Source organism: Lampetra planeri, chromosome 33 (assembly GCF_965212315.1).
Source record: "Lampetra planeri chromosome 33, kcLamPlan1.2.h2, whole genome shotgun sequence".
Taxonomy (NCBI): Eukaryota; Metazoa; Chordata; class Hyperoartia; order Petromyzontiformes; family Petromyzontidae; genus Lampetra; species Lampetra planeri.
Window position 1 is genome coordinate 5,469,748 of NC_136139.1, and position 25,051 is coordinate 5,494,798.

General features: G+C 50.2%; 1 protein-coding gene across 3 annotated transcripts in view; it reads right to left on the bottom strand.

Annotated features, from left to right (window-relative positions):
- Nucleotides 1-25,051, bottom strand: part of LOC144729653 (mechanosensitive cation channel TMEM63B-like) — a 93,718-nt gene that overhangs the window by 13,620 nt on the left and 55,047 nt on the right. For all 3 annotated transcript variants that reach the window (XM_078610063.1, XM_078610064.1, XM_078610065.1), the window contains 12 exons: nt 24,760-24,833; nt 22,256-22,336; nt 21,344-21,452; nt 20,708-20,841; nt 14,447-14,569; nt 13,926-14,079; nt 12,986-13,092; nt 11,566-11,652; nt 9,159-9,224; nt 7,637-7,799; nt 5,967-6,072; nt 39-206 (listed from right to left, as the gene is read on the bottom strand). In XM_078610063.1, the coding sequence (XP_078466189.1) occupies nt 39-206; nt 5,967-6,072; nt 7,637-7,799; nt 9,159-9,224; nt 11,566-11,652; nt 12,986-13,092; nt 13,926-14,079; nt 14,447-14,569; nt 20,708-20,841; nt 21,344-21,452; nt 22,256-22,336; nt 24,760-24,833 (1,372 nt within the window). The remainder of the gene's footprint in view (nt 1-38; nt 207-5,966; nt 6,073-7,636; nt 7,800-9,158; nt 9,225-11,565; nt 11,653-12,985; nt 13,093-13,925; nt 14,080-14,446; nt 14,570-20,707; nt 20,842-21,343; nt 21,453-22,255; nt 22,337-24,759; nt 24,834-25,051) is intronic.

Here is a 25,051-nt window from a genome sequence, read left to right on the forward strand (position 1 = left end):
CGATGACGGTTTCCCCCCCACCCCGAGCGGTCTCTCACCGAGGCGCACGACGGAGTAGAAGAGCAGCCAGAAGATGCAGAGGATGGGCGCGGCGACCACTTGGTTGATGGCCGAGCAGTGGATCTTGCGGTTGAGCTTGGAGGGGATGTACGCGTAGTAGAGGTTGTAGCGGTCCACCATGTGCTTGAGGAGCACGTAGATCACGCCTGGAGCGGGAAGGGAACAAATTGTTTCGCGAAAGAGTAAAGGGTCTCGTCCAACTGGAATGAGACGATCCACTTGGTGCATTTGAGAACGCAGTTTAATCACAGGTGGTCGAGACCCGGATTTGAACCCAAGTTCTCAGCGCAGCCACCTTGGCGCTACGGCTTGGTGTCAAATCCCCCCCGAGTCGAACGGGCCACCCCAGCAGCTACTGTTACAAGGCGTCATTATCATCAACAGCCGCGGGAGCGGAGGGAACAAATTATTTTACAGAGGCGGAAAAGTCTCGTCAAAATCGGAATTATCTGCGCGGATTTTAATTGCCACGGTTAGCCGAGCAGCACGGGCTCAATCACGGTAGCTGAGTGCAGGCCCAAATAATTCCAAGTGGCCGGCAACAAACAGCACAGTTGATGGTGTTATAGACAAGAGCTAATACGTTTGTTTAATCCAGCACGATTACATAAACTTTGGGAAGACAGATGATGGGAAGGGAATTCACCATCGCAAGACATGGACGGATGGGCGACGACGGGGGGAGGACTTCAATATATCAGCGGATTGGCCATGAACGTTTAATAACACTGGTCAACATAACACTGGCCTGGAATTTTGCAGCTGTTTTAGACTAATTTCAGGGTGCTGAGTCCAAATCTGATCTCTAATTTGCTCTATCACATCTCATTTTTATGCTATCGGCATACCCCATTTTCATTGATTTTACCCGAAATTAACTCTGTCACTTATGATTGCAAGTTGTTGCGAGTCAGTGACTGCTTTAGTGTTAAAATATGGTGCTGTATTTTTAGAATAGTGTGTTTATAATATCATTTTATGTAGATATCCACATTTATTTAATATTTTTCTTCTGCAGTTTTTATTGAAAATGCAATATTTGATATGTGATAGACAAAAACTGATGCCAGATTTGGAATCGGCACCCCAAAATTACCTTAAAACCGTTGGAATACCTTGTGGCCAGAAAAAGTGTGTTGACCACATTGTCATTATCATCCTTCTAACAATTGCTGGGGTGGCTCAGGTGGTTGACACCAGACCGGGCTTCAACCCCCGTGATTCAACTGGGTTCTCAAGTGCACCAAGTGGAGAGTCTAATCCAAGTGACCAATGACTGCACACAAAAAAATAAAGAACCACGTTCAATTTCGATATAAAGCTTTCGTGACTGCAGGGATTCATCTTCTTGGTTCTTTCGGTAAAGTCACGTATAAGGGAAGTAATAAAATAATAAAAATAAAACATAATAAAACAATTCTCACGACTAAATTTCGATTTAAAGCTTTCGTGACTGCAGGGATTCATCTTCTTGGTTCTTTCGGTAAAGTCACGTAGAAGGGAAGTAATAAAATAATAAAAATAAAACATAATAAAACAATTCTCACGACGTTTCGGCCACAACGCAAGCAGCCGTCCTCAGGTGAAAACCAGGTCTGTCGAGGACGGCTGCTTGCGTTGTGGTCGAAACGTCGTGAGAATTGTTTTATTATGTTTTATTTTTATTATTTTATTACTTCCTTTCTACGTGACTTTACCGAAAGAACCAAGAAGATGAAGGCCATGGGGGATCGCGCCTTTGCTTCTGTGGCATCTGCCAAAAGTTCGTTGGGATCTTCGAATCACGCCCAAAGACATTTCTCTTTCAGAAGATATCTTCTATATCAATTCAGAGTCACTTCTTACCCAACCCCTTCACACACCCATTGTAATTTATGTAAGGCGCCTTGAGATTCCATGAAAGGCGCTATATAAGCTGTTATTATTATTATTAAAACGAACTGACCTTGGAAGTAGTTATGCGACCTCATTTTTCAGACGCCGTCCCCTTGACCTTAACAATACTCCCCATGAGAGATCCCGATGGAAGCAAGCAACATCGTCTTTTAAGTCCCATTACTTGCATGGGCTCAGCCGCTCAGATTAATCTTTCTCCATGTGCTTCTATTCTGCGCCTCTTCTCTAAAGTCTGAAATCCACTGGCCTCGTATTTCATTCTGCCACATCCTTCCATCTGACCGCCCCCTAAGGTCTCCGTTACTCCTCCTGTCCTGCGCTGGCGGCATCTACACAGTCCCTTTGTTACGTGGTCCAAATGCGCTCAAATTTAGAAAAACTACCCGCAGATCACTCCGCTGAGATTACAGATCAAGTTGAAGTTTAAAGCTTGATATATACACACATATATCCATTGGAGGTTATTTTTTTTGGGTTAGCTCGCATAAATATGAATGTGTTGTTAAACCCGCCACCGCCCGACACAGCCAATTAGTAAGGTTTGTCACGTAAAGAAAACATGCCAATTCGTTACCAGTTCAACACAGCACATTTAACATTCGAGTATGACGTTTCGCCGGTAATTACAACCAGCATCATCAGGCGACAGCCAGAGTTGTGGAGAAAGCCTCCTGTTTAGGTCTTGTGTATATATACACATATAAATATACATTGCCCCTGCTGTGTAAACTTGGCAAGACCCTCCTGCAAATGAGTCACAAGATTGAAGTGAGGCTTTCCTGGGTAAACAAGCGCACTAGCAATAATAATGATGACATGCTTGCTGAATTATGCTAATATCTCACGGCCCTTGGCAACTTTCCAGCTTAGGGCTTTCCAAAAAAATCCATTATTGAGTAAACAAAACGAGCGAACTCGCACACTCTGCCCGCCCAACCGACCGACTTCCACGAGCGGAGAACCCCTCAACGCATTCAATAACAAAGCCGGCATGGGATGAGCGCCGTGCAGAGTTTCCCAAGCATCGCGCGCACGCGCGCGGTAAGCGATACCATCGCACGCAGCTCGGTTAAGTCCACAGGACAATCCCCTGCTTCCGAGCGAAGAATCGGGTCCCGGAATTCGGCAACGCAAATATTTCCCCCGCAATAAGTCTCGGCGAACGGGGTTCAGGGAGGATGGCGGAGCGGGACGAGGGTGGGGTGGGAGGGGGGGGGGAAGGAGCTGGGTAATGAAGATGGGTCAGAAGGGTGCAGCAGACTAAAAAAATTAACCCGTAAAAACAACGTTTTTCACTCTAAATCCTTTATATGCGTGGCGGCTAGAGTCCTCTCATCCTCTGGCTTGAGATGGCTGCCACCTATGGGTCAGGTGATTGTCTGCCAGCATTAAGCAATTGGTAATTAAATATTTAAAAAAAATTCCCTAAACAGTGTAAAATTTTGGAATTTTTTTTTCACTAAAATTAATTGTCACGCACAACGAGTCTGTGTGGAAAATGTCAGCTCGATTGGATCACGGGAAGTGGGTTAAAAAACGACCGAAAGATTTGCACGGTCGTAAGCAAGCAAGCAAGCACGCAAGCAAGCACGCAAGCAAGCAAGCAAACTTAATATAAAGGATTTATAAAAGAAAAAGACCTTCACGGTTGTCGTTGTCGTCGCGAACGCTGCTCCATAACAAGGGATTCATTTATCACCGAAATATTTTCCGGGTCTGGAGTAGCCTGGAGTAGGCACATGTCTAGTAGCCAAAGTAATAGCGAGCAGTATACCCGATATGGTGAGCGGTGTGTCTAAATATTTTTTTTTCCCGTTCACCGACCCAGCTGAAATCAAGGGCGGCAGGTGAATTTGTTTTTGGGCGGTGTGAATTTTCTCTATGGAGCAGAGCAGGAAATTTATGTCGGTCTGCATACTCATAATAACTCCAATTAATTACCCAGGAAAGCCTCACCGAGTCTCAAGACTCTCTTTCAGGAGAGTTCTACATTGGGATGTTTGGTCAATGAAGGATTTTGTTGTATATATTCATCGCTTAAATTCCAAGGCATCTCTAAGCGCCAATAAAAATTTGGCTTGTGGGAGGAAACCAGAGCACCCAGAGAAAACCAACTCCCATGTCTGAAGGGATAACACTCAAAACAAATTAAATTCACTGAAAACAAGTATCTGTAGAATCTGTAGGCTGAACCCATGGCTGAGTGTCCATCTCCTGGTAAACTCAGTCCCACATTCTACAACACCTGGCAAGCAATGGCTGGTTACCCAAACGATTAAGGTTATACAACAGCAAATGAAGTAATGTTATACAACTCTCCACGACCCGACACTCAAGAGGCCTTCATCTAACAGTATAAATAACATGGGGTTATTGATTGTTATTATTAATAATAGCAATATTAATGACAATGGAGACAAGATACCCTGGGGATAGCTCTCCGACACCCAAGCTAACACGAGGTGCCCTTTAGTTTCGTCTAGGAAGACTGTACAATATCTCAGAGTTCAGCGAGCAGAGAATTATTAGCGAAAATGGAGATACGAGACAAATGACTGCTCGCACACGCTGCCAAAGCCGTTCCCTTTTGAAAGTGGAATGGGGGCGGGGCGGAGGGTTACAATCTCTCACCGTGGTCTTTCTTTAATGCGTCAACGTCGACTCACAAAATAAAAACCCCCAGCGTAGAAATCCCCCCCCCCCCGCCCAACTCCCCCCGGCCACGCTGCCGGGCTGCCGGGTCCCCGCGACGCACGCCCTCGACAACGGGGCACGCCGTTGTCGAGGGCCAGAAACGGCCACTCGGGAGGGACGGCGAGCCGCCAACGCGTGGCACGACCCGTATCCGTAGCAATCCGGCGTGTATTAGGCTTGTGGTGTGGGGGGGGAGGTGATGGGGGTGGGGGGGGTTCGCCTTTGGTGGCCTTTCCTGGAGGAGCGAACGCAGGCAAGGCGGAGGAGTGAGCGTTAAAATTTACATTAACACGGAGGCGGCGGCAAAGGCGACGTCTGGACGCGCTGAGAAGCGTTCCCGCCGGTGGCAACGTCCAAACGATTCGAGACGGCCGCTGCAAAACGATCCGAGAGTGTTTCTAAATTTGACTGCGAAGTTTCCTTGCAGGTTTGAGGCGAAGCTCATTGTGCGTTTGGCCTCCTCCTCCTCCTGCTGCTGCTACTGCCGCTGCTGTTGGCCTCCCCCACGCCCGACCAGCACTCACATGTCTTCTGTTTGCACACCAGCAGTGTTTTTCGTTACGGTAAACATTTATTGTTGCCTGGTGGGGTGGGTCATCGTCGTCGCAGCGCAAGCCAAAGCGCCGTGTCCCGTATAAACACGAACGCGCGCGGTTGAGCGCCAGAGCCAAAAATTTGGGTGTGCAAGCTTTCCCCCTCCTCATTCCGGGCCTCGCGCATTTGTGTGCGTGCGCGTTCGTGCACAAGTGTTTGTGCGAGCGGGTGTGTGTGCGCGCGCTCTCGCATGTGCGCATGCAATGTGGGTGTGCATGCGTGCGTGCATGTTGAATAATCATCTCAGTCAGCCAATCCATGACACCTGGGTCTGTCCCGAGACCTCCTGTCAGCGAGCCTTCGACACTTCACGTGGCCTCAAAGTGCACCTGGCCTGGCACGGCGCCGTGGTGACGTCACCGTCAACTTAGTGGCGAATGGCGGGTATTGGTGGTATTGGTGGTGTGTCTGTGGGCAGCGGGAAAGTAGCGGTTAGCGCACTGCGCTACGAACCCGGAGAACAGAGTTCGATTACCAATATTGGTGGCAAATATTTGAACGAGTCCTGGGCCTCCTATAGGTCGACTCAGCCTTAAATGAGGACCTGGTGCAGTGTGTAAATATTGCCACTGGGGAGACAAAGATGGTCGCGCGTGGTACTGGCCACCCACCCTCTTGTGTACCGTGCCGGCCTTCATAGGTGCTGCTCATTAACAAGGCTTGCCCCAACAGCCTGTGTAGGCTATACGGGGGATCTATGTCGATGTATTTTGCACACTCACCGAACACGACGATGATGGGGCACGTGATGCTGTAGGCCATGACGACGGTGAATACGGTCATCATCCACGCATACGCCTGCCCAAACTGGAACTCGTACGCTTGCTCCTGTCGGTCGGACAACAAATAGTCAGTTCAGTTCTTGTCAACGTTTCTCAAAAATTGTCCCGATCTGGCTGTTGTCAGCGTCACGTTACGATGAGTCCAATCGGACAGCTCACAGTGAATTGCGTTGATAGAATGGTTCCATTGAAGGAGATTTTACAGAACTACTTCTGATAACCCTTTAAATGATTTTGTCCTCAAAAAGGGGGAGCACTTTCCCACCTGCTTTGTAACGAAAAAATATTTATCGCTTTGACCATTAAGATTGTAATTTAGTGAAACAAAGTGCAAAACATTTTATAATTTTTTTTTTTGTGTGTGCCTGGTTCAATCAACTCATGACACTTGACAGCTCAGTGCCTTGACCTGAGAGTCTAGTTGTGCTACCTTTGGGCTGCGTGTCGATTCCCCGAACAAGGTCAAGGAATCAACAGCATGGATTTCTGGGGGGAGTTCCAGACTTCGGGGGCAGCAGAGGAGATTGAGTGACCTCCCACTGAGCAAAGGTTGACTTGACAGAAAGCCTTGTTTGCTCATGCGGAGAGTGCGTGAAGGAGCGTAGAAAGGCAGGAGAGAAGCATGAAAGAGCAGAGAGATGCGGGGGAAGAGATAGGCAGGGACGAGTCCACGGAGGATGTTGAAGATGGCGAGTGAGATCCTAAACTTGATCGACGACTGGACTGGGAGCCATGGGGCGGACTGGCGTACTGGGGTTGACGCGGTCTAATTTATTAAGGGCGTGGTTGGAATTGGCCAAACATTTTGGATCATACGGAGTTGTAGATGATGGATTTGGGGAGACCACTACATGCTTGAGCAGATCCAGAACGAGGTCGTTTTCAGCCAAGAACAGTGCGAGCGCTCTACTCCACAAATCTGCCTAACGTTTTCGAAACACTCCGGTGAACGTTATCGATGCTCTCAAAATAAAACAGATACGAATCAGTATCGACCGAATGACTCAGTGCGCCCATTATTGTCAGATCTGGGTAGTTACTTCAGTGGGAGACCACCACAGCTTCCCAGGTGCTACAGGGGTCGCACGAGCAAGGTGGGCAGCAGATGGTAGTGCTCTCTCTCTCTGGGATTGTCCGCTTTCCTCCCACACCAAGCCAAACACCCATGAATAAATTGCCAAACATTCCATTGTAGCAGGACAATCCTGAACAACACTCTTTCGAATCAATACGGCTCTCTTGGGTAAACGATTGCCATTAACTGGCACTTGTGGTTGAGTATCAGCGTAGGGGCTCATTGGGCACGGCAGTGGACGCGTTAATCGAAAAGGCATTGAAGACATTCATCATTCAGCTTCCCATGAGGCTATGGTTTGGTTATACGCTGGAAGAACATTGCCCGCACCACAACCGTACACCACCGTATGGGGAAAAGCAGCCAGATATGGTTGCGGTTGGGGGGGAATCTCGGTCAGATTCAACGATGGGCCTCGTCGCTATTTTTCCGAGCATTTCGCCACTGCAGGCGCCATCGGCAGATTCCCGCGAGGTCACGCTGCCACCGCCGCCGCCGCCGCCGCCACTCTCGCGCGCCCTGGGATCACTGCCACCTGCTTGACGTTCTTGCGCTCGGCCATGGATCTGGCGCTGCACAGGCGCAGGGCGTAGAGCATGAGGCCCGGCACGCGCAGCAACTCCATGGCCGTGCCAATGAAGCCGGCGGTGATCACGAAGTTCACGAAGAACGCGCCGTTGTCCGGCAGGAACACGCACCTGGCGGGGAGGGGGTGAGGAGGGGAGAGGGGAGGAGAAGCGGGGGGGTGCAGGACAACACACGGCGTCACCGCGTGCCATGGGTCACCCGTGCCATGGCGATGGCGGCCAGGAGATGGCATTGCCGCAAGGGGGCTCGTGAGCCCATCCGTGGGGGCCCTTTGAGCGTTGGCCGTCCTGTTTGCCTCTCACGGGAAGCCAAACGCTCTTTAATGGAATTGGCCAAACATCCCAAGGCTTTCTTGGAAGAATAAAGGACATTACATTATTATTCTCTAGTCTCCACCATTTTGCTGATCCACAATCTCTCGGATCAATTTGTTCCACGTGCGAAACACTCCTTTGAAAAGGAACTGGTCGAACATTCCAATGCAGGACCCTCTAAACAAAATCCTAAGGCTTTCCTGGATAAAGAAATTATAATATCATTAATAGAAAAAAAAATTTTCATTGCCATGATGCACATTGCCCCGAGGTCAACTCGGCCTAAAAAAACCGACACGAGACAAAGGTGGACATTGTGTGCGTCTACTGGCCCGCATCACCAGCCAGCAAATGGCGCTACGTCGGCCTCAAAGTGCGTTCGCCAACGGCGCTTAAAACGTGTCCGAGGAGACGGAGCGATGAAATCATGTCGAGTGCCGGTGCTAGATGTGGGGAGCGGTAGTGTAGCGGTTAGGGCACTGCGCTACGAACCCGGCGACCAACATCAGTGGCGATTATCTGAAGAAGTCCTGGGCCACCCCCAGGTCGACTCAGCCTCAAATGAGTACCTGGTGCAGTGTGCAAAAAACGTTGCTACTGGGGAGACAAAGGCGGTCGGGTGTGGTGCTGGCCACACACCCCCTCGTGTGCCGTTCCAGCGTTGATAGGTGCTTACTAACAGCACTTTCCCCAACAGTCTGTTTGGCTATACGGGGGATCTTTGTCTTTTTTTATTACATCGCAGGATCGTGAGAGGTGGTGACCATTTCTGCCATCATCCAGCGGTGGATTGGTCATGGCTGCTGCTGCTGCTGATGATGCTGATGATGATGAAAAGCACTTGCTCCAACAGCCTGCGAGAGACGAAACGGCCGACGTGTGAACCTGTCATATGTAAGCGTGGTTTACGAGGCTCGAGAGACGCGTGCCGAATGCACGCACGTGATACACAGGCCTGCGTTCAATTCCCATCGCTCCTTCGCAGGCTCAGGCAAGACATTACAAATTAATGTGGAGGGAAAAAATAAAAAATCTTAATTCTTGGCAGTGATAACGACGGTCGGCTGATTAACGGCCATCGGCTCAAAGGATCCCCCCCCTCCGCTGGCGTCTGTCTCATAGAAACCATGGTGAGGACCATGGCTGGGAACTCACTCAAAGCGGATGGATCCATCCTTCAGGAAGTTCTTGTCAAACAGCCACCGGAAGAACACGTTCAGGCTGGAAGAAGCAGTGGGGGGGGGGGGGGTGGGGGTCAGGGGGAGTAGCGGTTAGAGGATTGCGCTATGAACACAGTGAGCAAGCCGAGTTCGCTTCAACATCAGTGGCGAACATCTGGACATGTGGACCAGTCCTGGCCTCCGATTTGTCGACTTTGGTCTTAAATGGGTACCGAGTAAGGTACGTCAGCGTCGGCATTGTGGAGACAAAGGCACAACCACCCCATTGTGCGCCGTCCCGGCTTTCATAGGTGCTCGCTAACAGCACTTTCCCCAAAAGTCTGTTAAAGGCTATACGGGGATCCTTGTCTTTGTGTGTGCATGTGCGCTTGCTCGTGTATGTGTGTGCGTGTAAGCCATCGCTCGAAGAAACCGAGCCATGGCTTTTCCCCCACAATAATTCATGCTGCACAAAATAATAAATTCTCAAGAGAAAAAAATCGTCGCCACATAAAGAGATGAGGGTCTCAATCGCCATGCAAAATGTTTTAAAACATTTCAACTCATCGGCATAGCGGAGTCTTCTGCAGCATATATATATCCAGCAGCATTCATTGTTAAAGCACCAAACCCTGCGACTGGTCTCGGACTTTTACGAGTGAATCAATTCATCGTTACACGATTTACATCCGCAGCTGTGCAATGGCGTGTCTGCCAATTAAGGAGCATCTGCAGTCTGGAGGCGAGGAATTTGCGGAGATGGCATTGAGGGTCAGAACGGGGGTGCTGGTGGTGAGCAACCCACAGCTGCCGCCCCCACCCCCCCCAGGCTGGCTGCAGCCACACGAGGCCTACCACGTGAAATCGGCCCATACTAATCTATGCGTGTACGCACGTTTGAACTTCTTTCGCACCGCACGTAGCCCCAACCGTACGAATCGGAGGTGCGGGGGAAGGCCAACAAAACTAAACAGGGAGCACTTTTGCCCTGACAACACTGCGCTTCTAATTTCAGCGCGTTTTGTCGTTGCTGCCGTTGCAAGAGCCTCTTGCAGTGACAGAAGTGACCGCGGGTGTTTTGTGCTAAATACCTTTGACCCGCTACTGGGGTATTTGAAAGTCATATTCGCCTCCAGTAAGAGAACATGGGTCCTCCACCTCTACTTTATCGTATTGTAAAGCAGGCACGCACCAATTCACCGATTTGTCAATTAAAAGCAATTCTCATATTCACGATCCAACCATTACATCGTGCGTGCAAGACTCTAGAATCACGATTTATGCAACTAAGATGTAAATTAAGAAGAGGAACGTCAGCGGAGGAGGAGTAGTCACGGATGCAGCCGACACGCACGGGACGTCGTGACACATGTGGCAGTGATTCGCAGGGAGCGGCTGTGAAACGGCGAGCGCCAATCCGCCGTAGTGTGGAAGTGGAGGGACTACAGGTAAATGGTTTCCAGAGGCAGACTTTGCAGCGGTGAGCACTGCGATGACCATGCAGTGCTGACGAGTCCTATTTCGGCGGAAACCGGTCCACAGTTGTCTCTGCGTCACTGCTGCCCCTCAGTCAGTCACACATTTGCTCAAAGTGTATATTATATTCTTAGGTTTTTTCGGTAAAGTCACGTAGGTAAAAATTTAAATTAATAAAAGTAAAATAAAAATTAATTAAAAATCACGACGTTTCGGAGGCAACACAAGCCTCCGTCTTCAGGTGGAACCGTCCCAGCACGATAGCTGTATCAAGTGATACAGCTAGCTGTATCACTTGATACAGCTATCGTGCTGTGACAGCTATCGTGCTGTGACGGTTCCACCTGAAGACGGAGGCTTGTGTTGCCTCCGAAACGTCGTGATTTTTATTTTATTTTACTTTTATTAATTTAAATTTTTTACCTACGTGACTTTACCGAAAAAACCGAAGAATATGAATCCTTGCAGTCACGAAAGCTTCAAATCTAGAAACAACGTGTATATTGATGGCGATCTAAGACGAGAACCACAATGCAGTTCTCGTCAGGAACTGCTGATGGCTTTTGAATATTTCTGAGGATGAGTGTGCTTAATGTGCACATTTTTGCTTCTTGTCGTTTCAAACTCGTGGTATTCCAGGCCTTCACTATAATTCAGTTCCGATGGGGGTTTTCTCATAATTTACAAATTTGATCAAATTTGCCAAAATTCGACCATTTACCCGCAAGCCACTCAACTGGGATTACACACGGCAACATCGTTTCGCTGCTGTGAAAACCACCGACACAGACCGAGTCTGTGAAACGTAGCAGCGACCCTTGCCATTAATATCCTCGCACTACGTACACTCGTGGTGGCGATGACCACACGTATACCAACTCGTTGATTATTAATTACAGGGTGCGAAGCACGCGCAGCGCTGTCACCTCGTGAGCCCGAGTGACGGCAGGATGAGCACCATGAAGATGAGGAAGAAGTAGCACTTGTGCATCGTGGCGCGGTTTTCGCTCGACCTGCTCGCGACGGACGCGCGCACGCACGCACACGATCGCCCATTATTACGGTGCAATAAACCCACAATTAGGAAATGACCCGATTTTGCCTCGTGCCCTTTATATATCACATCCATCCGTCATCATTGGGTGAACCTGTCAAGTGCAATTAGTAAACCAAACCAAGGGGAAATTACCAGGAAGAGGATGGGGAGGAGAGGGGGGTGTATTTTATTTATTTTAACCAACAGCTAATGATGGTGATGGCAAACGAGACAATGGGAATTATTGTTGTAATTTCTTTTTCTTCATTTGTAACGACGATGGAAATCTCCTGCCAGCTCCGGTTTTGATCTAAATTGCACGCGGGGATTGGGACTGTCGCCGGTGACCCCTCGCCGACCTTGACGCTGTGGCAATTAGCCACGGAACAGCATTTACGTATTTACAGGGGAGGGGGGGGAGTGGACAAGCGGCGATAACGCCGTGAAGGAATTCTAAAATAAACAAAGCCATGAAAAGAACCGCGCGCACACACAACAACAACGGCGACGACCGCTATTCACCGATAAGTGGCTCTGACGCCAGCGAAGCAATTGTGCCAGGCGAGGTGCACTTTTGGGGCCACGTCAAATTAAACAAGCGCCCTGGCAGGAGGTCGCTTGATGGATGCAGGTGTTACGGGTGAACAGGCATGGAGGGGTTGACTGGCAGATGGTTCACACACAAAGATCAATTGGTAAAGCCATAAATCATATTAGTGTCCACGAAGAAAATGACCTTTATTAATTACTCTAGATAATTATAAAAGCATCAAGGTTATATGGCACTTTCACCCAGGTGTTAAATACAAGCAATAGCGGTAAAGTGCGACAATTTATTAAGATTTTTTTTTAAAGAGACCCAACTACAAATTGATTTTAAAAAATCCCAGTAATAACTAAAAAAACCCTCTTCAATTGTGATTTTAGTACTGCGATTAAAAATGAATGTCATTAATTTTGTGGGGGGGGAGGCAAGGGGGGCGTGGGTGCAGCGTGGGGGAAGCAGTGGTGGGGGGGAGGGCAGGTAAGTTCCATAGATTGAACGCTCCAGTCATTGGCAACCACTGTTAGCCGCGGCTCACAACCGCGAACGGTCAGCGCTGGTACTCTTAGTTTTTTCGGTCAAGTCACGCAGGTAAAAAAAATGAAATGAAAATTAATAAAAATAAAATAATAAAAATCACGACGTTTCGGAGGCAACACAAGTCTCCGTCATCAGGTGGGACCGTCACAGCCAGATTTGCTGTATCAGCGCTGGGCCACCAGCAGCAGCAGCAACAGCAGCAGAACGCTCGACGCGGCCACGTCACCTGGTCCAGTGGCCCTCCAGAAACACCGAGTAGTAGACCAGCAGCGGCAGCAGGGAGGAGAATGTCCACAGCAGCAGCGTGGGCAGGAACTGGGTGATGATGGGGCTCTGCGGCGACACGGCAGCGGACGGACCGGGGTCACGTGGCGGTCACGAGCCGGTGCAGAACACCCACGGCGGAATGAGACGACGGGAGGGCGGCGTCCCAAACGAGTTTGGGAAAACCGTGCCGCACGCACGGATTACGTGACGCTTCCCAGCACGCGGTTTTGTCTTTGGAAGTATTTAATTAGCAGTGCGGGAGCTGAAGGGCCGCTGTCAGGGAGACACGTGTTTTGCGAATGGTCATTTTCGTCTGGTTTGTGTCTCCAGATTTTGGGAAATAATTTTTATCGATGTGGCTAGTTTTGGTAGGTCTGGCCACAAGTCCCTGACAGCAATACAACTTTATACTTAAGTTTGGTTAATATTGGATCATCTTCGTGAGAGTTACAGATGGAAACTTACAACCTTCGTTGGAAAGCATTAAAAACAAATACGTCTTAAATCATTACAACTCGAAAAGTCCTCCAGATAAAACACTCTGACGTTATCCAGATTTTTCTTCATTCTAACAAATTCCCAACTCTCAAACAAACAACAATATCAGGGAACGGCAGACATAGTTTTATAAACTTATGAAACCCTGTGGGATTATCACTGAGAATCCCTGCAGTAACTTTTTTTTATGACCTCGGTCAAAATTCAGAGGTCATCCATCGCTCATCATCAATTCCATAGCTGCCTGGGTTGCTTCCAAGTCAGACTGAGCACCAACTCAGCAGTTTACGACGAGTCTGGTGAACGCGAGTCTTGTGAACGCGAGAAGGCGGCGGTACAAACGCGCGCACGCGCTGGGGGCGGCTGCGGCCGACCATCACGCGGCGGACTGCCCCACTTACGTTGAGGCTCTCGACCGGCTTGGTGACGTTAAACTTGTCGATGGTGTTGACGACGATGGACGGCGTGGAGAAGAAGAAGAGCAGGATGAAGAGGAAGGTGTTGAGGACGATCACCTTCACCCACCAGGAGAAGCCTTGCACCGTGAGGTTCTCCCTGCGCCAGCGAGGGGGACACGCGTGGCGCCATCCTCGTCACGACGCTCCATTCCGCAGCAACAACCTCGCTTTTTTTTTGCTCCCTTTTCTCTCAATGACATTTGTCATCGAAAAGCTGTCACGAGATGGACAACATTGCCACTCGGAACTCTCGCAGCAGCTAGCAGGGTATCACGCGGCGCCCGAAGGCTTTGCAGGGTTGCGAGTAGACCGCGAGTAGGCCATGTGACCAGCTTTAACCACAGAGGTATACTGGATGCGGTGTGCCGGTTGTCGACCCGGGCCGAAATCGAACACCCTGGGCCTTAACCGACGCGGTGGTGCGCGGTGCCACCGAGCCGTGTCGACCCCGCAGAGGGCCTCACCAGATGATGCTGTTGGGGTCCGGCGCGTACTTGACGCCCCAGTGCTTTGAGCGCAGCATGTCGCCGAAGCTCGAGGTCTTGGGGCTCCCCAAGCAGCGCAGCTTCTTGTAGTCGCGCATCACCCTGCCGGGGGGGGGGGGGGAGACGCAGCGTCGGTCACAGCGCAGTGAGGGGCTCAACGATGACGCCGTCGTGATCCCCGAGTACCCATTCTGTGACACGCACACTGTGGCGACTAGAGTGTAAAAAGCCGTGTTGGTGTCGAGGTGTCGATGTCAATGAGTTACGAAGTCAGTGTCGATAGAGCAATGGGTTTAAACGGTGATCTCAGTGGTGGTGCTGCTGCTGCTTCATTATTCTATGGCCCTAAGCACGATCCAGCCAGCAACCCTAGAGAGCTTGAAGCCAGATTATTGCACCTCGTGTCAGCTGTCGTAATTCCAGCTCCCTTCAGCTCCGTCTAATGCCACCAGCAACCTCCTACACCTCCACCAGTTTCTAACTATACAGTTCGAACCAACTCACAATTTTTTTCTATTTTACCAGGTAAGGCCCACTGAGCTGTACAGCTCTTTTGCAGAAGCGACCTGGCCGCCACAAATGACAGCTCAACGAAGCAGCTTGTCGCTTGGAGATTTACAGCAGCCAAATACTCTAAACGGATGTCGATTCTAAATGTGGAGGGGAAAAGCCCGCAGAAAAATCCATACGAACACGGCGACAACATGGCAACTTCAAATATACAGGTGTCAGGGTCGGGAATGAACCCATGACCTTCTGTATACAAAGCGAGGTGAGTTAACATCTCGCCACCGTGGCACCCTGCGTCTTTCACTGCATCGCACGCTTTCTTCAAATATTAAGAAGCCACTGGGACCTATGCACTTTTAAATCACAAAGTAATTTCTTTAGAACTGCTTTTTGTGTCTAGTTTGTTGTCTTTCCCCCGTACCTCCGATTAGCACGGTTGGGGCTACGTGCGGTGCTCGAAAAAAGTTCAACGTACATACATACACACACTCATTCCTCAATCCTTGTAGACCCCCTTCAAATCTACATTAGCCTCTGCTCTGTCACCATTTCGTAAGCTATGTCAAGCGCCTTGAGTGAAGGCGCTTCATAAATTACATTAGACATCGATAAATACAGATTCTCAATAATCGATTATTTTGGGGGGAGTGGGGGAGTTATAGCCTTATATTGTGTAAGTATCATGTCAACGTTTACCTAAAACCCTCCGCCATCTAAACAAATAGAGTTGCTAGTTCAAGGTGAAAATATGTCAATTGATTTGGCTTTTCAGCAGTTCAATTACGTTGCAAAACGAACAAAATAATTTATAACAATTTTGTGTGACGCTTCGCTGAAGATTACAACCAGCATCACCAGGTGTTAACAGAGCCCAGCGCCCAAGCTCAGGACACTGTGCAGCAAACAAGACGTGTAAGAATCGCCGTGTTTTTATTTATTTATTTGTCAACGATGTAACTGGGTTCAAGTGACAACGGCCACTAGAGGCTGCTTCACTCGACCCACAATGTAAAAACAAAGTCGGTTCGAGGCACTGACCCCAACCGAGTCGTGACAAATACAAGTCGGTCACAGGAGGGCTTGTTTAACCATACTTCACCACGCCGATCATCGCGGGCTGATAGAGCAGGGAGAGACCCTATACCTATTAGCCCCCACCCTTTACATAACAGTTTCTTGTAATATTGTACGTCAAGTAAACGCGGCCAAGGCTCGATACACTCCTCATGTTAAACAAAATACACACGTGGCACGGTTGTTTCATTTCAACGCGGTTTTGTGTAAACATCGCGTTTACTTAATCTCAATAAAAACACCGCGATGACGCGGAGCGAAGCGTGGCAAGGCAGCGAAGGTGTAAAATGCCGGTAAAAACTTTTCAATTCCATGAGGAACGTTTGCGCAAAAAGATGGTTCTCAGCCGAGCGCCAAAGCGCTAAAAAATTAAGCATCGCTGAATGCTCGGACTGAAGAGGAAATCCTCTCTTGGCTCACGGGGGCCCCGCTTATAATGTCAAAACGGAGGCGGTGACTCGGGCTCTTTGATGTGAGGGCAAGCGTTTAAAACCGCGCGCCACACTCCCGAGCCAACACAAACTCACAAGATTGAAAATTAAAACACACCCGTCGCTTACGATTTCCCTCAAGCGAACCACGATCCGCTCTGGCGCAAGTGCTCGCTAGCATGCGCGCTTTCTTGCTCCCAATAACGAAATTAACACCGCGCGCGCAAAAAAAAAAAAAGAGGCGCAGGAAAAGCTGGAAGCTTGTGTAAACGTTCGCGCTAATTCGGCGATAGTGTAATCACAACGAGCGGTTGGACGCGAGAGCTCCACATTCGGAGGTCAGCGCAGCAGCGAGACTGGATTTAAAGGGGAAGGAGCGGTCGTGCCTGTAAAGGCCACGGGAAATAACGAGCGTGGGTTTTGACCGCCGTTGCGCACGTAAAGGGGTTACTCGGCGGTGTCGCTAACTGGTGTGCAGGCGGTGCCACTGCACTAGGTCCGAGGCACAGGGCTACAAAGCAGAGGGGGAACTGGACAGGGGACCTGCCCCTATGTAACGTAGTGTTGTTGTTGTTGTCAATCACTAACGTCCCACTGCGGTTGCAAAGGCCTCCCTCATTTTATTCCATTCCTTCCTTTCGTTCGTTATCCAGTAGTGGCATCCGAAGCCTTTGATTTCGTCGCCACTGCCATTTCTTCCAGCGTCTTCCTCTTGTTTATTTTTTCCCCTCTCTCAGCAGAAGAGTCTAATTCAAGCACTGTAATACACTCGCGCAGTTAATTTTGCCTCTCATCTCTGGCCAGTTTTTCTCTCGTGACGTGGCCATGGCCATGACCACTCGATTTCATTTTGTTTCCTTGCACCGGGGCCCGTGCCAACCACGTTACGCCAAAAAGCAGGCACCGCCACTCGCTCACGCAATTCCCCCGTGCGTCTGAGTGACCCGCCAAGGGCGGTTCTCATCTGCCAGGAAACCGAAACAGTTTAGGGGCTTGAGAAGTCATCGCCCGATCCGTTCTACAAAAGCCAGAAACCAGCGATGCCTTGGCTAAGAAAAATACAAATGTCCCCGGGTGCATTAGTGTTTAATGCTCAAGTAAAAATATACAAATTCATATTTACACATGTATTTAGTAATTAAAACAATTCACGTGCACTGTATTTCAAGACAAGTTTTACAAATAGCAAAAATAGAAACGGGTGCCTGCGTGAAATGGCCAGGAGATGGCACCACGGCAGTGAATTGCGGCATGCATCTGTGCAGCGCTCCGAGCATTGTCGCCATGCATGCGTGCGTTTTCTCCGAGTTCTCCATTATTATTACCACGTGAGGTCTGCCAAGACTGTCAATTTAACAAAAAAAAAACGGGCATTGGGAAATGCAAAAAACGAAAATATCAATGACATTTATTATCCGGGAATATTTCATTTATCCTCAAAGCCCTTCTTCAATATGGGGTTCTGCATCGTAGTGATTGACCAATCTATTTTCGAGGGACGTTTTTGCATGTGGGACAAACAACACAGACAGGTTCGCAGACCCGCTCGCCCATATTACAATCTCCAGGCCACCCGCAAGGCACAGCGGGTTTGGGAGGTTTCACAAATCTCCGTGTGACCCAGCAACGCTGGGTTCCAAAGCGGTAGATCACAGGCGTGTCGCCACGCCGGCTTCTCAACAACGAAAATAAGACTCGTGGCTTCCCAAACTGCAACTGGCGGTGACGTCCGCAGCTCTCTCCCGTGTGTTTTCCGGTTGGACCCGTGTGTTGTTCGGCACAATGTCCCGTCAAGGAGCATAAAACCATCACGCGAACTCCGGTCATCCTCGCATCAGCGGCTTTGGACTGGCCGTCGAAACAAAGACGGTCACCGCATCGCGCGCTTTCAGATGCGCTTCTGCGGCCGTCTGGAACGCTCTCCCCCTTCTGATATGAGGAAGTCAACTTGAGCTGTGCACTTTTAAATCTCGATTGACAAACTCATTTCTTTATATCCACTTTTTGCCTTTAGGTTGTTGTCCTCCTCCACACCTCTCATAAGCACAGCTGGACGGTGCGAAATAAGTTCAACGGATGTCCCACTCCAAATGCCTGGCGCCTCGAGGGCCGCCAACTTTGCACAACCGACGACGATTGCGGGCGACTCCGTCGTTAAGTTCCTCAAGTGGCTCCCGGCACGTCGTTTTCTTTGGACACAGTTGTTGGGCGTGGGCCCAATTCAGCCAAAGCATCGAGCGGCCAGCAGCAACAAAGCAGGCCGATCAAAGTTGTAATAGATAAGAGTTGACATGTTTGTCAAATTGAGAGAGGTTAATATTATTGTTAAGAGAGCTTGGCGGAAATTATACGATTGGATTCGAAAGTCGAGCGGTCAGAGGTAACGAAGCAGAAAGGTAAGAGTTGTGACCTGCAGTGTGATGGAGCACATCGTCGGACACCACGTGGTGTTCGACACGGCAAAACACAGAGTTGCACGGCACAACGCGCAAAACCTACGCAGTAGCAACTTCTGCAGTTTGGCGAGGACACCGCCATTCCTCCCACTACTGCTGCTGCCTACCCCCCCACTCCTCCATCTCCAACCAACTAACTCTCGGCCCCCCTTACCCAGCCCCCCTACCCCCCCCCCCCCCACCCCGTCAACTCCCACGGGCTCAACCCTAATGGCGCTGCTGTGCATCTGGGAGCGTTTAGAGGCCGTTCTTGCTCCTTATCTCGAGCATCGAGCACGGTGCGGGGCAGAGTAAACACACAAACTGCGCCGCCTAGCCGTGTAAACACACGCTGGCCAGCCCGAGGAGCTCCCACACGGTGCCAGGAAACAATCATCCTACCTCCGGGGCAGTGCCACTCTCAGCAGAACGGCCGGCCCGGCCATCGCGGGCACTGCCACTATGGGCAGTATTTTTTTTATTATTATCGTCGTCATCATCATCATTGGCCATGATCAGTCTACTGCTGAATGAATGTCTCCCCAAGTTGCCGCCAGCCTTCACTGTCCCATGACGCAACGATACAACCGGCACCTGCGCAAGAGCTGATGTCACTGCTCGCTCCATCTCCACGGATGACGTCCTCCCGGGCGCTTTGCTTTCACTCGCTTTGGCTGCCACTCCGTCGTTATTCTTTCCCTTTGGCCATCAACCCTTCTAGCAACGTGTCCTGCACAAGCCCACTTGACGTTTCTTCACAGTCAAACTCGTGTCTTTGGCCTGTGTATGCTCACTATTCCATGCGTTACTCTTTCTGTCTCTCAGTGTAATGCCAAGCCGCCTATTTAGTATTCTCCTATCCATGTTAAAACTTAAAAGGAGAGTTCAACATGAAAAGAAAAACTAAAACAAGCAGCTCTTGCTTGCAGAGATTGTTATCAAGGCTTGTGTGTCCTGGGCTGTCCTGACATAAGGATTAAAGCTTGGCTAATGAGGAAAAAATAGGCATTCAAGTTACAGTCGGGTGCAGAGCTGCAGCGTGCAACGGTGACGTCGCTGCGTTCAGCCGTACGACGTCGGGGGGACATCACCACAGGGCTATAACGGCACACTCGTTCACAACGTTGTTTTTCTTCCAAACGCATTTTATGAACAAAACCATTCAGGTACACAACACAGATGATATGAAAGGGGGTTGACACCAGCACAAACACATTACGGATGACAATGGAATGGAAACCTGTCTCGACTGCACATTTCTATAAACTCTCCAACCCCGTGGTGTCTTCCCTAAGCTCTGATACCCTTGTTCACTTTTTATTTTAAATTTATTCTGTCCCACCCCTATCATCTCATTTGTTCTCTGGACAAACACGCGCGCGTACGGTGTGAAAGAAGTTCCACATACATACGTACGTAAGATTATCCTCTTACACAGCAGATATTGTCGACGGTGGAGGTCGTGGGGAGTGGTAGAGTAGCAATTAGGGCGCTGCGCTACGAACCCGGCGACCCGAGTTCGAATTCTGCTCACGGCCAACATCAGTGGCGATTATCTGAACCAGTTCTGGGCCTCCCCTAGGTCGACTCAGCTTCAACCGAGTACCTGGTGGCGGTGTGTAAACATCACCACTGGGAAGACAAAGGCGGCCGGGCGTGGTGCTGGCCACCCACCCCCTCGTGTGCCGTGCCGGCCTTCATAGGTGCTACGCGCTAACAGCACTTGCACCCGACTTTAAAGGCTAGCTGGAAAAGCTTTGTGTTTGTGGGTGGAAGGCAACAAAACTCACTGCGTGGCGCTCTTGTCGTCCTGGAAGGTGACGAAGGCCATGCCCAGGGGATTGTCGGGGATCTTCCTCTTCTCCTCCTCACACTCGTCCGTCAGGCGCGACTCCAACGCCGTGTAGAACTCCAGCGCGTTCACCTGCGCCGGTGAGCAAATGCAAGCCAAGCGGTTACAGCAAGCGGGATAACGACGGACTAGTGTGTGTGTGTACAGCAGAGCTCCCATGTTCCTCATTCGTCTTCCGGTTGGCCCCGGGCTTTCTGCGGGTTACTCTCGGCAGATCACGGAATCGTAGCAAGGTTGAGCCTGGTTAGTACATGGAAAGTGTACCACCTGGCAGTACCAGAGTCTGTCTGATTGGACTGTGAGGTGGCCAGGAGTTGGCGGTACAGCGATGGATTCTTCAATCGATTGGGTATGGGAACGTTTCGGTGTTATCCCCTCCTATGCGTAGGTTTAACGGCAATACACGTTTTGGATCTTCAGCCATTGGACGGCGCTGGCTGCAAGCCGATGTATCGCTTCGGTGCCATCCATCGAACAAACTGTGTTTATGGGCAACAGTTAATCAAGGCGTACGCCACCACCACCACTGGCTCAAAATGAACTTGGTAGCGCGAGGCCCGGCAGTGCGGCATACCTTCCTGTAGCCGTAGCAGTCACAGCAGCACAGCTCCCCGTACATTTTGGGCCGCATCGTCTCGTCCGTCATGTTGTCGTAGTACGCCCGGGCCTTGGCCGCTTTCTTCCTGCGGGGTTCAAACAAACGAGGCACTCAGGGGCTCATCGGTCTCACGTAGGACCTCCTTGCCCGGTTCGGGAGAGCTCTTTGGACAGGAGCGTTCAGGCGAGAGATGGGGGGGGGGGGAGGTAGGCCCTTGAGCCTGCCAAGAGTTTGCTGGCGGAGGAGGTAGGGCAGGTTGAGTGGTGGGTTCAAGCAAGTGTGCAGAAGGGGAACTGAACCGTGATATTTCATAGGCGAAACAGTACTGCAACATTTCCCAAATGCCATTCCTCATGTCCACGAGAGTATAGGATCTCTCTCTGTTTGCCAATTTTCACAATTCAAATGCAAACTGTTGTTTCAACGGTTGAGCATGGTCATTAAAGCTGGTACCAGCAGGAATTTGGTGATGCAGTACAGTGTGTAAGATGTAAGAACTAGTAACTGTCAAATAATGTATTTGGTAATACTACATTGACGGTGGTGAATTAGCGCAATTAACAAAAACACATTCGTCAACAGCACTGTGACCCAAACGGCTAATTGTTGTACGAGGCAGAGTTAATGACGTTAGAGGTCAGGTAAGCCTGTAAGGACTAAGCCCCTATATAATTTGATGAATTGTCACTACCGGATTCCGTAATCCTTTCGCAGTGAATGCAGCACCTCTAGCTAATGGCTGCAAGGGTCACGTGATTCACGCAGGGATCACGTGATACATACAAAGGGTCATGTGACACACATTTACGAATTGAAAAGAAAAAAAATCGACGAGTCGACAGATCGTCACTCTTGCCCGGCAGGGCGAGGAGCCGTTTCGATCGGTACCTCTCCTTGTCCAGCTTGATGAGCTTCTCAACGTTGTAGCAGAACTGCACGTCCGTGATGGTGCATGTCGGGTACGCCTCGCTGCAGGCACACGCGAGACCAAGCGGCACCATCAACGCGGTACCGGATCCGCGGCGGGAGCAGTTTGTGTTCCTGCCGGAACCCGCGCCTGAGGGGGGGGGGGGTGACTCCCAGCTGGTGACCTCTGAAGGTCTCGCATTAGGATTTGCCGTTTCGGCTGTACCGGTTCTTACACGTGTAACGCATGCGAGAATTTGCGCTTTTTGCGCTTTTTGTCTCCAAAGGTTTTTTTCCAGATGTGTTCCTGGCATCGCCAGCCAGCGGCGAACCCGGTTTAATCGAGTGCGGCTGAAACCTGCACTCGAACCCAGCATTTCAGCGGTGCCGGCTCAGCATCTCCGACACAATATCAGTCAAAATCAAGACTCGCGCCAACTCCTCTGGTCTCACGCCACTGCTAGTCAATCTCAGGCCGCCCACTTGCGAGCTCTGGTTCTGCTCATGCCTGACCTATGTGAACGTATGAATGGGGAGCTGCGCATCGCAGAGACCCCTCTGAATGTTAATTTTGCGGTCAGAGATCCGATTTGTCTTAAGACGGGGGCCCTTTGAAGGAGGCCCTCGGGCCAACAGCCCGCCAAAGAAGACTCTCCGAGTGGCCCGCCGAGGCAAAGCAAAACAGATTAGTGAGATGAAGGAGAGATAAACAAGATAGATGACAGCTGCGGAACGAAGGCACAGAATAGTGCAATGAAAAAGGGATGAAAAAACCTGGAGGCAAAAGAGGCAGATTGGGGTGACATTAAATAGAGGTGGCGTCGAGAGAGCTGCGGACAACAGACACACATTCGTGAAATGAAATGGAGATGATAAACAAGAGATAGAAATGAGAGAGCTGTAGACGAGAGAAACACAGATTCGCGGTCACGTGCACAAACATTATGACCTCATCACGCCACGTGGCGTCACAGCGTCCGTACAGGTGACAACACTTCACCGCGTGACCTGCCAGCACACGCTCATTCTTATCACGTGGCCCCGCTGGAAAACTGCAGTTAAGAGAACCCTGTGCTAGGGATGGAATATCCTCCAGTTTCCTGAAACCCTCCGAGGGGGGGCGGGGGGGGCGAGGACCCAACATGTGCACCAAGCACCAGGGGGCCCCCCCCTCCCCACCCCCCTTCGCGTCCTAATCCGGCACCGGGCACTCAACTCTCACCGTGACAATCCCCTGCCGGACTGCGAGCGCGTGGCCTTTTTTTTTTGGTGGAAAAATACTTCGGAATTAATAACACGCATGTGATAATTCTTGGAAATTAAGAATCGCTCGGCGGTGACTGTCAAAGTTTTTTTGGTTTAGCCAAAATAAATCTATCCAGTGCGGGCGGAGCAGAGTATGGATAATGTATCTCTAATTGGATGATGTATAGATTGCGGTGTAGCTCGCATTAGTTTTTATTCGATACGTCGGGACACTCTGTGGGGAGCCGCTTGGCACGCCGGGCTGAGCGCGTGTGCAGCGCCGTTCCGTGTGCGGATTATTATTTCATAAAGGAAATGTTTAGAGATTTACTGGAGGCAGCGAAGGTAAAACACGGCGAGGTATTTACCCCTACGGCCGGAAATAAATATACTCACTCATCATATGCAATTGCCAGCGCTTTAGAGCGCGTTATTTTTCGACAGGCTTTATACAAAAACGAGTTCAACATTTTTTGTTGGGTTGGGCTGCACCTCGTCCAGCACGACGTCCCGATGTTTCGCCCCCGTCGCGCGCTGGACGCTCTGGTCAATTAGTGAAGCTCCCAACTCGTGTGAGCACGTGAAGAAAAACGTCGGACAACATCCAGAAAAGAGACCAAGGGAAGCAACCCCCCCCCCCCCCATATAGCCTTTAACAGACTACTGTGGCAAGTGCTTTTAGTGAGCACCGATTGAGGTCAGTATAGCACATGACAGGAGGCTGTGGACAGCACCACACCCAGCCGCCTTTGTCTTCCCAATGCTGATGTTATGTTTACTTGTTTAAGGCCGAGTCAGCCTAGAGCAGAGGTCGGCAACCTACGGCTCCGGAGCCGCATGCGGCTCTTTACGGGCTGCTTCTTGACGATATGTACGTATGTACAGTATGTACTCAGATGCATTGCAGCTCTTGAAATACTGAATTTTGTACCGAATTGGAAAGAAATGGCTCTTCTTGTTATTTTGGTTGCCGACCCCTGGCCTAGAGGATTCCTAGGACTGGTTCAGATATTCGTTACCAGTGTTGGTCGTGAACGGGACTCGAACTCGGGTAGCCGGGTTCGTAGTGCAGCGCGCGTTCACCGCGACACTACCGTGCGTAATATGAACAACACGCGGTGCCGCCAACAAACAAATCGGAGGGCCGTCACAGCACAACCGCGAAAACCCACTCAGGAGGTACACACACCATAGGAACACACTCCACATGTGCACGTGCGATGAGCGCGAGTGTTACTTACTAGAAGTGGCTCTTGAGAATGTCTTCCTTGTCGAGGTGTTTGGGGATCCCGATTATAAAGAGTGTTCGTGACACCTGGCCGACACAAAAGTGAGGGTTCGGGTTAGGGTCAGGGTCAGTTGGGTAACGAGCAGAGGAGAGGAACAGCTGGCTGCAAAAATGTTCCGTGGCCTCTCCTCTCACCTCTGCAACCGCTCATCGCGGGGTTCAAACGGCAGCGCAAAACCCCGGGGGGGGGGCTCGGTGTCCACAATCGCAGCAGCCCATGCGGCGTTCGCCGGCTGAGTTGCAGT